Source organism: Mustela putorius, unplaced genomic scaffold (assembly GCF_011764305.1).
Source record: "Mustela putorius furo isolate JIRA1106 unplaced genomic scaffold, ASM1176430v1.1 tig00000095_pilon_pilon_pilon, whole genome shotgun sequence".
Taxonomy (NCBI): domain Eukaryota; kingdom Metazoa; phylum Chordata; class Mammalia; order Carnivora; family Mustelidae; genus Mustela; species Mustela putorius.
Window position 1 is genome coordinate 23,064,426 of NW_025421280.1, and position 12,338 is coordinate 23,076,763.

Here is a 12,338-nt window from a genome sequence, read left to right on the forward strand (position 1 = left end):
CGGCTCCCTTTAGCACAGCTCTCACTTCTGATTTCCAACTTCTGAGTCAATGAACTTAATGTCATCTTCCAGGGTGAAGATGGCTGGCCCGGCCTGGAGGGACCCCGAGGACTCATGGTGGGTCCCCTTAGGAAAAGCGCCAGCGGTGTGCCTTCTGTCCCCTGCCTGTACCCTCTGTGCCCTTGGAACACATTCTGTAGACTTCTGACACTTTTATGTACTCTCTGGGCCTTTATCTCTCCTATCCCCTGGGTCCCCTGGGCCTTACCCCTGCCCCCTTAGCTGCCTCTCCTCTAATGTCCCTGAATTCTCTTAGCTCACTGTTGTCTTCTCATACAGGGGCCCCCAGGCAGCCGGGGCGAGCGTGGGGAGAAGGTAAGGACAGGGGGGAAGAGCCCCTGGGGTGAGCGGGGGTGGGGCTAGATCTTATAATTCAGGACTTGGAACCCCTCTGCTTTGGAGAGATTCACACTTTTCACCCAACAGGGTGACGCCGGAGCCTCAGGGCTAAAGGGTGACAAGGTGAGTGTGGGCACAAGGGAGGGCAGAGGCAACGACTCAGGGTGCTCTGGACCCCTCTGACAGCCCCCTGTCCACTCAGGGTGACGCAGCCATGGCTGTGGGGCCCCCAGGGCCACGGGGTGCCAAGGGGGACATGGTGAGTAGATCTGGCCCATGTCCAAACTGGGTCTCCCTTTGGTGTGGGAGGGGCTTCTCGGGGGGCTGGGCCAGGGGATCCGAGAACCGAAGCTCAGATAGTGAGGACCCTCCAGCCCCTGACCCTGACTTCTGACCCCCGACGCAGGGTGACCGAGGGCTTCCAGGCATAGATGGTGACAAAGGACCTCGTGGAGACAGTGGGAACCCTGGAGAGAAGGTACAGGGAAGAGGGTGGGGTACTCTGTGTGGGGTCAGGAGAGGGTTTCTATGGGCTGTGGGGGCTCTGTTGAGGGTCTGTGAGGATAAGAGGGGAGGATAGGGGGCTTTGGGGGAAGGGTTAGAGGAAAGGGGGTTCAGGAGGCTGTAGCAATGCTGTGGGGTGGCTGAGAGGATGGGGGCTCTCTGGAGGGGTTGAGGGCCTCCATGTGAGTTCACCAGGGAGCTCTGTGGAACAGACAGGAGAGGCCCTCTGGGAACAGACAAGGAGCTTCTCAGGGGTCAGGGATACTCCAGGTGGGTTTGGGGCCCCCGTGGTAGGAGGGAGGGACCCAGATCTGAGAGTCTGGGCTGAGAACTGAGCCCCGCTGGGGGCAGTGGGTGGGAGCAGCTCTGGCTATAGCTCCTCTCACCTGGCAGGTTCCTGTCATACTCCAAACCCCCAGCCTGGTCTGGTCCTGATTGTGCCCTTCTCCCCTTCACACCCACAGGGCACCAAAGGAGAGCCTGGTGACAAGGGTTCAGCCGGGTTGCTGGGAGCTCGTGGACTTACGGGACCCAAGGTCAGCCCTACCCCAGGCATAGACCCAGAACCACCCATCACACACATCTGTCTTGTGGGTGTCCTCTGATCGTTGGAGGGTTTCCAGTCTCCTTTGCTGTTGGCCGCATGTGTGTTCACATAGGATGTGTGTGCAGCCTGGGAGTCCCCGTGAGTCATGGGGGACAGTCACACTGAAGGACTGCCCTCCCCCATCTGTGCTTCCCACAGGGTGAGCCTGGCATTGCAGGGAGCCCGGGTGACCCGGTAAGTCGCCCACGCTCCCACAGAGATGCTCTACCCCACAGGGTCCCTGTCCTCATGTGCTGGCCTTTGACCTTACAGTGGTGTCCTCATGCTGCCTGGGGGCCCCTACCTTCACAGTAACTGCTGTGATGATCCCACATGGTGACCCCTGCCCTCGGGAAGCCCTGCCCGTGCAGTACCTCTGGCCTCCGGCAGTAACTCTCACCCTGTGACGTTCTCTGTTCCTCTCATCCAGAATGATTCCTCTGGATCCCCCCCTAGTTCTTTGACTTCATATTGACCCCTCTCCTCACCAGGGATCCCCAGGAAAGGATGGAGCTCCTGGTGTCCGGGGAGACAAAGGAGATATTGGCTTCATGGGTCCCCGGGGTCTCAAGGTGGGAAGGGGGGCCGAGGTGTTTTCCTGGCCGGGGCGGGGGGGTTGATGTTGGAGGGCAAGGTATCTGGGGTCAGAGGTCAGATATCTGGGATCAGATGTGGGGTATCATGTTAGGGGTTGGAAGGTCAGAGGTTAGAGTGTCTGAGGCCAATTTGAAAAGTGGTTATGTGATCAGGGGTGACCAGGTGATCTATCTGGAAGTGACTTTTCCAACTGCTTCTTCCCCACAGGGTGAACGAGGGGTAAAGGGAGCCTGTGGCCTTGATGGAGAAAAGGGAGATAAGGTATAGAGGTGATGGGGATGTGGGTGGCTGCGGGGCCTGGGCTTACGTCTGACCCCTCCACCTGATGCCTACAGGGAGAACCAGGTATCCCAGGCCGCCCTGGGCTGGCAGGACGCAAGGGAGATATGGTGAGTGTGGGGGCACCTGGGATGGGAAGAGGATGGGTGGGCCAGGGTCCAGCTCATGTTTTCTCTTTTCTAGGGGGAGCCAGGGGTGCCGGGCCAGGCGGGGGCCCCTGGGAAGGAGGGCCTGATCGGTCCCAAGGTATGGGGTCTCTCAACAGTGGTTGTAAGGGGGTCAGAATGGGGCAGGGAAGATCATAGTAGGGTGATGGGGGTTTCATGTCAAAAGGGTTGTAGAGAGTTGGGACATTGGGGGGCGTAGAGTGAGGTTGGTCTTGAGGTTTAGGTCGGGGTCACAGTGGGGATTTAGGATGAAGGGACAAGAGGTGACGGTGAGGAGATGTATATCAGGGCTAGGGGGCAGTAGGGGAGGCCGGAGCGTCCATATAAAGAAAATAGGTGAAATTAGGACAAGGGGTATGATAGTAAAGTTGGGGTCATGGGGAGCGTGGCAGACTGAGGGTCCTGGGAGGGTAGGGTCACGGGTGCTTGGGGCATGGAAGATTGTGGCCATTGGGTCAAGGGGCTTGCGGCTGTTGAGCTGAGGAGTCAAGGCAGATGGTCTCTCATGCTTCTTTCCATCCCCAGGGTGATCGAGGCTTTGATGGGCAGCTGGGACCCAAGGGTGACCAGGGCGAGAAAGGGGAGCGGGTAAGTTAAGACCAAGGTTATGGTAAGCTAAGGACACTGTACTTTCTGGAAGTGCTTCCATCTTTGGGGGCTTTGATCCCTGACTCTGACCTGTCTCTCCACAGGGGCCCCCAGGAACTGGGGGCTTCCCAGGTCCTCGGGGCAGTGATGGCTCTAGTGGTCCTCCTGGGCCACCGGGCAGTGTTGGTCCCAAAGGCCCTGAAGGACTTCAGGGCCAGAAGGTAAAGAGCTCCTAGTCTGACTCCTGACCCCTAAACCTCCCCGACTTCTGACTTCTGCTGTCTCTGACTGGTCTCTTGATCCTTGCGTCTGATAGGGTGAGCGAGGTCCCCCTGGAGAGAGAGTGGTGGGTGCCCCTGGAGCCCCTGGGATCCCTGGAGAGAGAGGAGAGCAGGTGAGTAGGGATTCCTGGGCATAGGGCCGGAGACCAGGGTGACCTCTGGCGTCCTTAAGATCAGAGGTCACAGCCAGGTCCCATCCATTGTGCATAGGGGCAGCCAGGGCCCCCCGGCCCCCGCGGGGAGAAGGGAGAAGCCGCGTTGACGGTAAGTGTAGGCCTGGGTGGCCTGGGCCCCACCTCCTGCACCCAGGACCCCCTGGGCCTGGGCCTGTGACTCAGGGCTGCCTCTCCATGCTCCCCGGATCATGGGCCTCCTGTCTCTCCCGTGATCCATGGGTGCCTCATAATCCCCTGTGGTCTTGTGCTCCTAGGAGGGTGACATCCGAGGCTTGGTGCGTCAGGAGATGAGTCAGCATTGCGGTGAGTGCGGCCCAGCCCAGAGCCTCCTGGGTCCCGTTCCTACTCCATCCATGGACAGGCAGGGTCCCCAGAACTTAGGGGGCTGGAGCAGTCAAGGAGATGGACAGAAATGGATAGAAAGGCAGAAGGACGCCTGTGCTTCCGGACAGGACTTTCCCATAGGGTCCCTAGCAGCCCAGGGTGGCGGTGCGTAGAGGGTGGAGGTGGGAGCAGCCCGCTGGGCGTCAGAGAGTGAAGCTCTGTCTGCTCCGGTCCGTCTGTCTGACTGCTCCTGTACCTTCTCCACGCCCCGCGGTTTCTGACTCTCTCTCTCTCTGTCCCCCTCCCTCTCTCTGTGTTTCCCACCCGTTCTTTCTCTCCCTCCATCGGTCTCTCTGTCCCTCTCTCCTGCGGTCCTTCTCTGTCCATCTCTGCCTCCCTGGCTGTGTCCCTCTGTCTCTCTCCCTGTCTCTGTTCCATCTTTGTCTCCTGCTGTCTGTTCTTATCTCTGTCCCTGCCCTCCTCTGCCCTCTCCAGCCTGCCAGGGCCAGTTCATCGCATCTGGATCACGTGAGTCATTTTCTGGGATCTTCTGCTCCCGCAACTTTGCTCATCCCAGACCCTCCTGTGCCCATCACCTGGGTCCACTCAGCAGGGGCTTGGCTGGGTGGCCACCATGATGACCCCAAGGCCCTTGCCCCTTGCTCCAGGACCCCTCCCTAGCTATGCTGCCGACACTGCAGGCCCCCAGCTCCACGCCGTGCCCGTGCTCCGGGTTTCTCATGCGGAGGAGGAAGGTGAGGACAGCTGGATGGGGGGTGGAGGGCCCGGTGCACGGTGCACGGTGGTGGGGGCGCAGACCCATGCAGCATTGCTCCTGCATGCAGGGCAATGCCGCGTGCATGGGGCAGCACGGAGGGCAGAGCGCAGACTCGGCACATGTGTGGGAGACCCGGGCTGCCCGTCCTGCCCCCAGGGCTAGGGTTGGGCAGCGTGAATGTGGCCCTGCGGCGGCCTCGCTCCCAGGACCCCTCACCCTCTGTGCAGGTCAGGTGCCCCCTGAGGACGACGAGTACGAATACTCTGAGTACTCCGTGGAGGAGTACCAGGACCCGGAAGCTGCTCCGGCCGGCGCCGGTGAGAGTGGGGGCCGGCCTGGAAGGGTTTGGGGACAGGCGACAGACCCCAGTCCCTCTCTGACGGCCTCCGGCTCTGCTGACCCCCTGACCCCCACTGGCCCTAGACCCCTGCTTGCTTCCGCTGGACGAGGGCTCCTGTACGGCCTACACCCTGCGCTGGTACCATCGGGTGGCAGCAGGTGGCACAGAGGCTTGTCACCCCTTTGTCTATGGCGGCTGTGGAGGGAATGCCAACCGTTTCGGGACCCGTGAGGCCTGTGAGCGCCGCTGCCCGCCCCGCGTGGTCCAGAACCAGAGAACAGGTATGGGCTTACCCCTCCACCTGGGACACTGAGCCCACCCAGATCAGGTCCTGGTCAGGGTCTCAGGTCAGGAGCCCCCTCCGATGGGGGGCCTGGGACAGATCCCCAGACCAAGGAGCTGAACTGAGAACCCTCGCTGTGGGGCCCCCTCCATGCTCCCTCCTCCAGGGACCTGAGTGAGGATCCCCTCTGTGAGGCCAGACCCCACCCCTGTCGTGCCCCTAGCTGCCCCATCAATCCTTTGCCCGGTGGCTCTCTGGGGCCTACGTGCTGTGGGAGGCCAGATGGCTGAAGGCAGGTCCTCACTTGCCACATCACACCACCCCCCCAGGTGCTGCCCAGAGCTGAGGCCTAGATGACCAGCTGAGACTCAGCGTCCCCTGGAGGAGTCCTGCTGTCCCTCCCCTTGGTGCTAGAGGCCTGTGTGCACGTGAGCGTGCATGAACGTGTCCGTTATTTCAGTGACTTGGTCCGTGGGTCTAGCCTTCCCCCCTGTGGACAAACCCCCATTGTGGCTCCTGCCTCCCCAGCAGATGACTCAGTGTGGGGGTGGCTGTGGGCAGGGAGCTGATGTGACTGCATCTGACCCGCCCCTTGACCCAGGCCTATGATGACATGGTGCTGATTTGGGGGGGGCATTAAAGCTGCTGTTTTAAAAGGCTCCTGTTGTGACTCTTTGGGGAGATGGGGGTGGCAGGGGTCAGGTTTGCCCTGGAAGGGCAGTACTATCCTGCATGGGTGCACAGTCACTCTGTCTGGCCCTGGCCTCTGTCCTGTGACCCTCAGTCCCCAACTTGTCCCCAGAAAGGCGTAAACCAAGTGGGGATTGAGGACACGGCCCCCCAGGAAGGGATGAGTCAGAGGTGGGGGGCTGCTTCTTGCCAGGGGCCATGCCCCAGCTCCTACCTCAGGGGGCTGAGAGAGATAAATGGGCCGTGATGGGGGCAGAGGGCCGGACCACAGCACCGCACGGCCTGGCCCCAGCCACGGGCAGCCCCGTTGGCCCCACCTTGTCCTGGAGGAGGCTGCTGCTGGTAGGACTGGGGTGGCTCTGGGTGGGATGGGCAGGGCCTTGGGGGCTGAGTGGATCTGGGATTTGGGCTGGTGGAGGTCTCTGGACCTGAGGGGGCCTTGGAGTCTCAGGCTTGAAGACCCCCTTCATGCTCTTCCCTGTCCTGGATTTGTGGCTCCCTCAGAACTCAGGCTCCCCTTTTGCCCTTCTGTGTTCTCTCTGTGTCTCTGCATCCCTATTTTTTTTTTTTTAAGATTTTATTTATTTGTTTGAGAGAGAATATGTGTGCACGAGCAGGGGGAGGGGCGAAGGGGGAGGGAGAAGCAGACTCCCTGCTGAGCAGGGAGCTCAACGTGGGAGTGGGACTCGATCCCAGGACTCCTGGATCATGACCTGAGCTGAAGGTCAAACTGACTGAGCCACCCAGGTGCCCCCGCATCCCTATTTGTATCATGTTTTTCTTCCAGTCTCCCTCTATTCTGGTTTGTCTCCTCCCTCTCCTCTCTCCCTTTTCCCGTTCCCCTCCCCAAGAGTATCTCTATCTCTACATCTAGATCTAGCTGTGCTCTCTTTATCTCCTTGGCCCCTGCTCTGCCTAGCTCTGTCTTGATTTCCTCAGTCTCACTCTGGCTGTCTAGTCCTTTCATCTCTGTCTCTTCTATCTCTCTCCCTTCCTTGCCGGGCCTCTCTAATCTCTGTCTCTTTCCCTGGGTCTTCCTGTCTGTCTGCTTTCCCCATCTGTCTTCATCCATGTGCCATGGCTGCCCAGAGCCCCTGCCCTGAGCCTCTTTTTTCCTCGCAGCCTGACCACATGATGACCAGGTGGGCTCTGCTGGTGCTGATGGTCCTGACGTGGGGCAGGGCCCTGCTTGTCCCTGCGACCCCTCTCCCAGCCTTCCAGAACACTTCCCAGGCCACTCCCCACCTCGTGACCTCGGAGAGCACCTCAGCCAGCACCGCAGGCCCCTCCAGTGCTTGGGGCTACCCCAGCCCCGGCCCCCGCCCGGGTCCCCGCATCACCCTCTCACTGGATGTCCCCATTGGCCTCCTGCAGATCTTACTGGAGCAGGCTCGGGCCAGAGCTTTGAGGGAGCGGGCTGCCACCAATGCTCGCATCCTGGCCCAGGTTGGCCGCCGCTGAGCTGGAGAGTGGGGGTCGCAATGATGGGGCCACCCTGGATCAGGAGACCTGGAAGGTGGCGGCAGAGCAGGACGGCACTACATTGGGGCATGGGGCACCCGGCCACCGCCCTGTGGGGTCACTGCCAGGAGGTGTCATATCACAGCTGAGTGCCTCTCAGAGCCACGGTGTATCTGGACAGCCCCGAAGGTTGCCAGATTAGGGGGCGGCCAAATGGAGTCTTGCCACACCTGGAGCCCCGCAGACTTCCAATATGTCTGGACAGCTTGGACACTACAGCGGAATGTCAGTGCTGGGAGGAGTCTCGCCACGTCTGGGTGCCCCACGGTCAAAAAGCATCCGGACACTCAGTGTGCTTACTCTTGTGCCACTTTTAGGAACCTCAACACAGCAGCCCGATGTGTTATCTGAGACCTATCTCAGTCTGCCTGAGACCAGATCTACAGGTCTGTCCCGCCCCCCAGAGGTCACCACACAGGGAAGTGCCCGTGGAGGGTCACACACATGTCTTGTGCTCCCGGAGGCAGCTCCCATCTCAGATGAAGGGGCCGCCAGGGGCATCTCCAGGCACAGGTGGCAGAACTCAGGAAGTCTGTGGCGGGGGCAGCCTTGCCCTGTGGCAGGCGTGTGCGTGCATGGATGACTGCTTCTCTGTGGCTCTGACAACTGTGACTGTGTGTGGGCAAGGTGAGGGCATGGGAAGGGGCGGTGAGGAACAGGGGCTTGTCCCCCAAACCAGCATGAAGTGCACTCAACGCACAGCCAGGCACTGTCCCACCCACACGCCTGCACACCCAGCCGTGGCCCTTGGACACACGTGGCTCAGGCTGCTGGGACTCCAGCCTGCATTGGGACAGCCAGCTCTGCACCTCCCTCATCCAACTGTCCGGAGCAAAGGTGCTCGTCTTTCCAAGCCTCAGCTTCCTCCTCTGGAGAGCACAGTGATGCCAGCGGGCTTCTCGTGAGCACGTGGTGATGGTATACGTGAAGGTTCTGGCATGCAGGAAAGAGCTCAATAAACGTCATGCCTGGAGAATGGGATGAACGAGGATCACAGTCGTGTGCGCCCAGGCAGGGACAGTCAAGGGCTGAGTCACCGCTGGCTACCCTGCTGCTCTGCCCACTCTCCCCACCCCCGCCCCACTTCACCAACCTGGTCCCCTAGGTGTGGAAGGACTAGGTTTTCTCTAATCTCACACCACCAGCTCCATTGTGGGGCTGGAGATGGGACAAACCTTCTGAACGGTGTGAACAGGCTTGCCTGCAGATGGGGCAGAAACTGTAGGTAGTGTGGACAGCTCTGGCTGGAGACAAGGGCAGACCCTGGGCAGTAAGGACTGCTCCGGCTGTAGAGGGAGGCCACACAGGGCGGGAGCACTGCTGCCTGGGCTGGGGGCACTGTTGATCTCTCAAGTTGTGAGGCCCTGGGGGGCGGGCCGGGGGCGGGGCTGGGAAGGCGGGGCCACACGGGGCACACCGCAGCTCCCTCCGCTCCCGGAGGGCGGGGCTGCCCGGCTCCAGGCTGCAGGGGGCGGCGGCCCAGGGCCAGTTCGCTCGCAGGATGGACAGAGGCGAGGAGGGAGGCAGCGCCCTGACGGACCCCGGGTCAGGGAGCAGCAGGCGGGGTAGGCATGGGCGGCGGGGAGCGGGTGGAGGGGATTGGGGGAAAGACCAGGGCGCAGTGGGGGTGGTGCTGGAAGAGGTGCGAGGGTGTTGGGGGGGTCTCTCTAGGTGTAGGGGTGCTTTGAGGGGGCATCAGCCTGTCAGTGGCAAGGAGGAGGGGGGAACACCGTCGCCTTGCAGGGGAGTGGGGGGAGCTGGGTCAAGGGGGAACTATAAATATCTTCTCCCTCCAGCCCAGAGAGAGGGACAGCCAGCTGGAGCTGCATGCGGCGCTCCTGCTCTGCCCTTTGCTGGCCTCCAAGGGGTCATGTTTGTCCAGGTCCCCCCTGAGGGGTCACACATCATCTTGGGGAGGCCCAGAGGCTCATTTGGGAAATTTTTCATATGAAGTGGCTTTAGCCCTTGAACCAGAATTTCTAGGGCACCTACTGTGTGCCTTGTGTGGATCCTGACTGCTCTAAGCACCCACTCTGTGCTCTGCCCTGGTCATGAACGTCTCTGAGCCCTTACTGTGTGCCTCGGCTGGCCCTGAGTCACTCTGAGCACCTACTGTGTGCTCTGTGCCAGCTGGAATCAGCAAGTCAGACCAAGCGGGCCACGGTTCACAGGCTGTTGGGTCGCATGGCTCCATACCGCCAAATTGGAACCTCATCCCCAACCCCCATGAGCTCTGGGCCCAGGGAGATACCAGGGATGATCCTTGGCTTGAAGTGGCCAGAGGAAGCTGGAGCTCCTGGGAATTCCCTGAACCTCCCAGTGGCAGCAGAGGGGAAAGGAGGAGGGAAATCAAAGGGAAGGGAGGCAGTAGAGAGCAGCCGGCCCCTGCAGCCTGCCTGTCTCTGTGCAGGCCTGGGTTGTCAGTGCACGGGTTGTTAGTGTGCGTGCACGTTGGGCTCTGTGTGCATGCTTCCATGCATCGGCATGTGAGTCTGTGTGGCATTCACTGAGGTCCCTGGGCCTTTATGCTGCAAAGTCTGGCCAGGACTGACCAGCAGATACAGGGATGAGGAAGAGTTTGAGCAGTGAGGACTTCAGCCACCCTAGAGCTTGTAGCCAGGGACACTGGAGAGAGGTCTAGAGGTCACTGCAGAGGGCACCACTGGAGCTAACAACGGGCAGGCCAGACAGCTTCATGGAGGAACAGGGAGGCTGAGCCCATAGTCACACACCAGTGCCTGCTGACGCCCCAGTACACTTTCCACCACATCACTTTGGGATGCCCCAAGGTGGGAAAAGCCATAAAGGTTGGCTGTTCTATTGGGCATCTACTGATGCTGGGGAAGCAGAAAGCCAAGAGAGCCCTGGAGGGAATAAACCAGAGCCCAGGTGTAGGGGTGGGAAATGTGGTGACATGGAAGATATGAGGTTTTGAAGGGCTAGGAGTTCATCTGAGTCCATCCTGCATTGTGGGCTGGCTCTGTGACCCTGGGTCCTTCTCCCCTCCCTCAGTTTCCTACTTGAGAAATGGGCAGGGAGATGAAGAATATTCTTAGAGCAGAGGTAGACTCTGGCCTTGGGGAGGAGCCCCATGCTTCTCTTGCTGGTAACCTGTGGCCTTCCACTGGATATGGGGACTTGGGAAGGTGTGTTTGGGTCAGCCCAGGGTCAGACTGTTTGGGGAAGAGTGGGAGGTACAGAGCTGCCCTCTTCCTGGGAGGCTCAGGTCAGACTGGGTGTGGGTGTGGGGACAGTTTCCTTGAAATGACCCTGGCATCCTGCCCTGCTCTGGCTACCCCCTATCCCCAGCCTTTGACTAACATCCCAGGAGGGCTGAGGAGGAGAATGGGCGGGCCAGAGGAAGTGCTGGGTGTCTGTGGATGGTAGAGCGCGTAGCTTTTGCAATAAGTTCCCGTGGTTGGTCAGGGCGTGGGTGGGTGGCGACAAGGTCTCTGAGGTCAAGGTGGCCCCAAGATGGCCTTGGCAATGGCTAGGAGACAGACAGCAAGACTGCCTGTGTCAGGGACAGAATGAGTGGCTTTGGAGAAGTAGGAAAGTGGGCGGGTTGTCTCAAGTCCTGCTCATCAGGACCTGCCCACGGGTGTGCTGGGAGCTGTCTTTTCGTGGGTGGTGGGGGTGGCGGCGTTGAACACGGCAGAGAAGGATGAAGGAGGAAGAGCTCAGCTCTGGCTGGAGCAGGGCATTCCTCCCCGGGGTAGGGGGCTAGAGCTGGTTTCAGGGTGGGTCTAGGTGGGCTTCTGCCTCCCGAAACTTCATCTCCTGTGAAGGGGGCAAGACATCTGTATCAGAATTATCTGAAGGGTCCTTGCCAGGCTCTGAAGTGCAGAGTAGAGACAAGTGTGTGGCAGGGAGGTCAGAAGGAGGGGGTGCCACACCTGGGGTGCGCTGGGTGGAGACTTCTTCTCCGTGCCCCTAGCCCTGGCTCCTGGCTGGCCCACTTTGGACAGAGGGAACCTGAGGGTGCCATGATCCTGTCTGGGGCTTTTGTGGAGGACATCGCTAGAGGGCAGGTTTGAGCAGGGTCAGTGGGGCCCCAGGACAGAAAGTGTACAGAACTTGGGAGAAGCTGGGCTGAGGAGACAAAGAAGACCCAGGGTTCCTGAACTTCTGGATTTCTCCCCTACCCTTTGCTTCCACTGCATTCTTAGAGACAGGAGAGAGATAAGTAATACAAATGGTATTGCTTATGTGCTTCAGAATGGATTTCTCAGACACTGACACATTTTAATCTATACCAGAATCCTGTCAGGTCAATGATGTCCACATTCTATTTTCCTAATTTTAAAATATGCAAATTTACAATTTACAATTTAATTGGTAAAAATGAAATCCTGTAAGAAGTAAGATAGTGCCAGAGTTCAGGGAGTCCCCAAGAAGCTTGGTTAAAAGGTCCTGCTCATGTGCTCCGGGTGGGCTGGAGTTTAGCCTGAGTTCCCCAGCGGCCAAGGTAAAGAGAGGAAACAATTTTGAGATGTCCCTGTCCATGAGGTAAAAGATTTTCTGGCGTGGTTGGGCCGGTCACTCCAGTGGGCGAGGAAGAGTCCTGGGTCGGGACGCCCGGCTCAGGGGCGGCTCAGTGGCGCGTCGGTTGAAACTGACATAACGCAGGGGCCACCAGACTGGTCCTGACCAACTGAGACCTGCGGGTCAAGCAGGCGCAGCTCCTTGGCATGCATATCCCTCCCTCCTGGCCGCCCCCGCCCACGCCCGCCCAGATCAGTGGTAGCAGTGAGCGGAACCAGGGTGCCTGGGGGCAAGGCTGCGCAAGGCAAGGCGGTGGATGAGGCCCATGCAAGTCTGCGCG

At 59.9% G+C, this 12,338-nt stretch overlaps 3 protein-coding genes across 4 annotated transcripts in view; all 3 read left to right on the top strand.

The window, feature by feature from the left end:
• COL7A1 (collagen type VII alpha 1 chain) overlaps positions 1-5,961 on the top strand; it is a 31,452-nt gene extending 25,491 nt beyond the window's left edge. The window contains exons 99-119 of the mRNA XM_045080308.1: positions 73-117; positions 340-375; positions 487-522; positions 602-658; positions 806-877; positions 1,368-1,439; positions 1,649-1,684; positions 1,981-2,061; positions 2,294-2,347; positions 2,422-2,475; positions 2,549-2,611; positions 3,058-3,120; positions 3,225-3,341; positions 3,437-3,514; positions 3,612-3,665; positions 3,832-3,880; positions 4,397-4,429; positions 4,570-4,656; positions 4,907-4,996; positions 5,103-5,300; positions 5,632-5,961. Coding sequence (XP_044936243.1) covers positions 73-117; positions 340-375; positions 487-522; positions 602-658; positions 806-877; positions 1,368-1,439; positions 1,649-1,684; positions 1,981-2,061; positions 2,294-2,347; positions 2,422-2,475; positions 2,549-2,611; positions 3,058-3,120; positions 3,225-3,341; positions 3,437-3,514; positions 3,612-3,665; positions 3,832-3,880; positions 4,397-4,429; positions 4,570-4,656; positions 4,907-4,996; positions 5,103-5,300; positions 5,632-5,648 — 1,392 coding nt within the window. The 3' untranslated portion in view covers positions 5,649-5,961. The remainder of the gene's footprint in view (positions 1-72; positions 118-339; positions 376-486; positions 523-601; positions 659-805; positions 878-1,367; positions 1,440-1,648; positions 1,685-1,980; positions 2,062-2,293; positions 2,348-2,421; positions 2,476-2,548; positions 2,612-3,057; positions 3,121-3,224; positions 3,342-3,436; positions 3,515-3,611; positions 3,666-3,831; positions 3,881-4,396; positions 4,430-4,569; positions 4,657-4,906; positions 4,997-5,102; positions 5,301-5,631) is intronic.
• Positions 5,962-7,126: 1,165 nt separating this feature from the next.
• On the top strand, positions 7,127-7,453 carry UCN2 (urocortin 2). Its single transcript, XM_004760717.2, has one exon. The coding sequence runs from the start codon at positions 7,127-7,129 to the stop codon at positions 7,451-7,453; it is 327 nt and encodes a 108-aa protein (XP_004760774.2).
• A 1,510-nt stretch (positions 7,454-8,963) lies between these two features.
• Positions 8,964-12,338, top strand: part of PFKFB4 (6-phosphofructo-2-kinase/fructose-2,6-biphosphatase 4) — a 33,425-nt gene continuing 30,050 nt past the window's right edge. The window contains exon 1 of one of the 2 annotated variants that reach the window (XM_045080315.1): positions 8,964-9,078. In XM_045080315.1, coding sequence (XP_044936250.1) covers positions 9,015-9,078 — 64 coding nt within the window. In that variant the 5' untranslated portion in view covers positions 8,964-9,014. The remainder of the gene's footprint in view (positions 9,079-12,338) is intronic. The other variant, XR_006606862.1, reaches the window with a different exon arrangement.

Excerpts from the sequence above, each read along its gene's own strand:
- UCN2 (XM_004760717.2), top strand. The coding sequence starts at position 7,127 with ATGACCAGGTGGGCTCTGCTGGTGCTGATGGTCCTGACGTGGGGCAGG.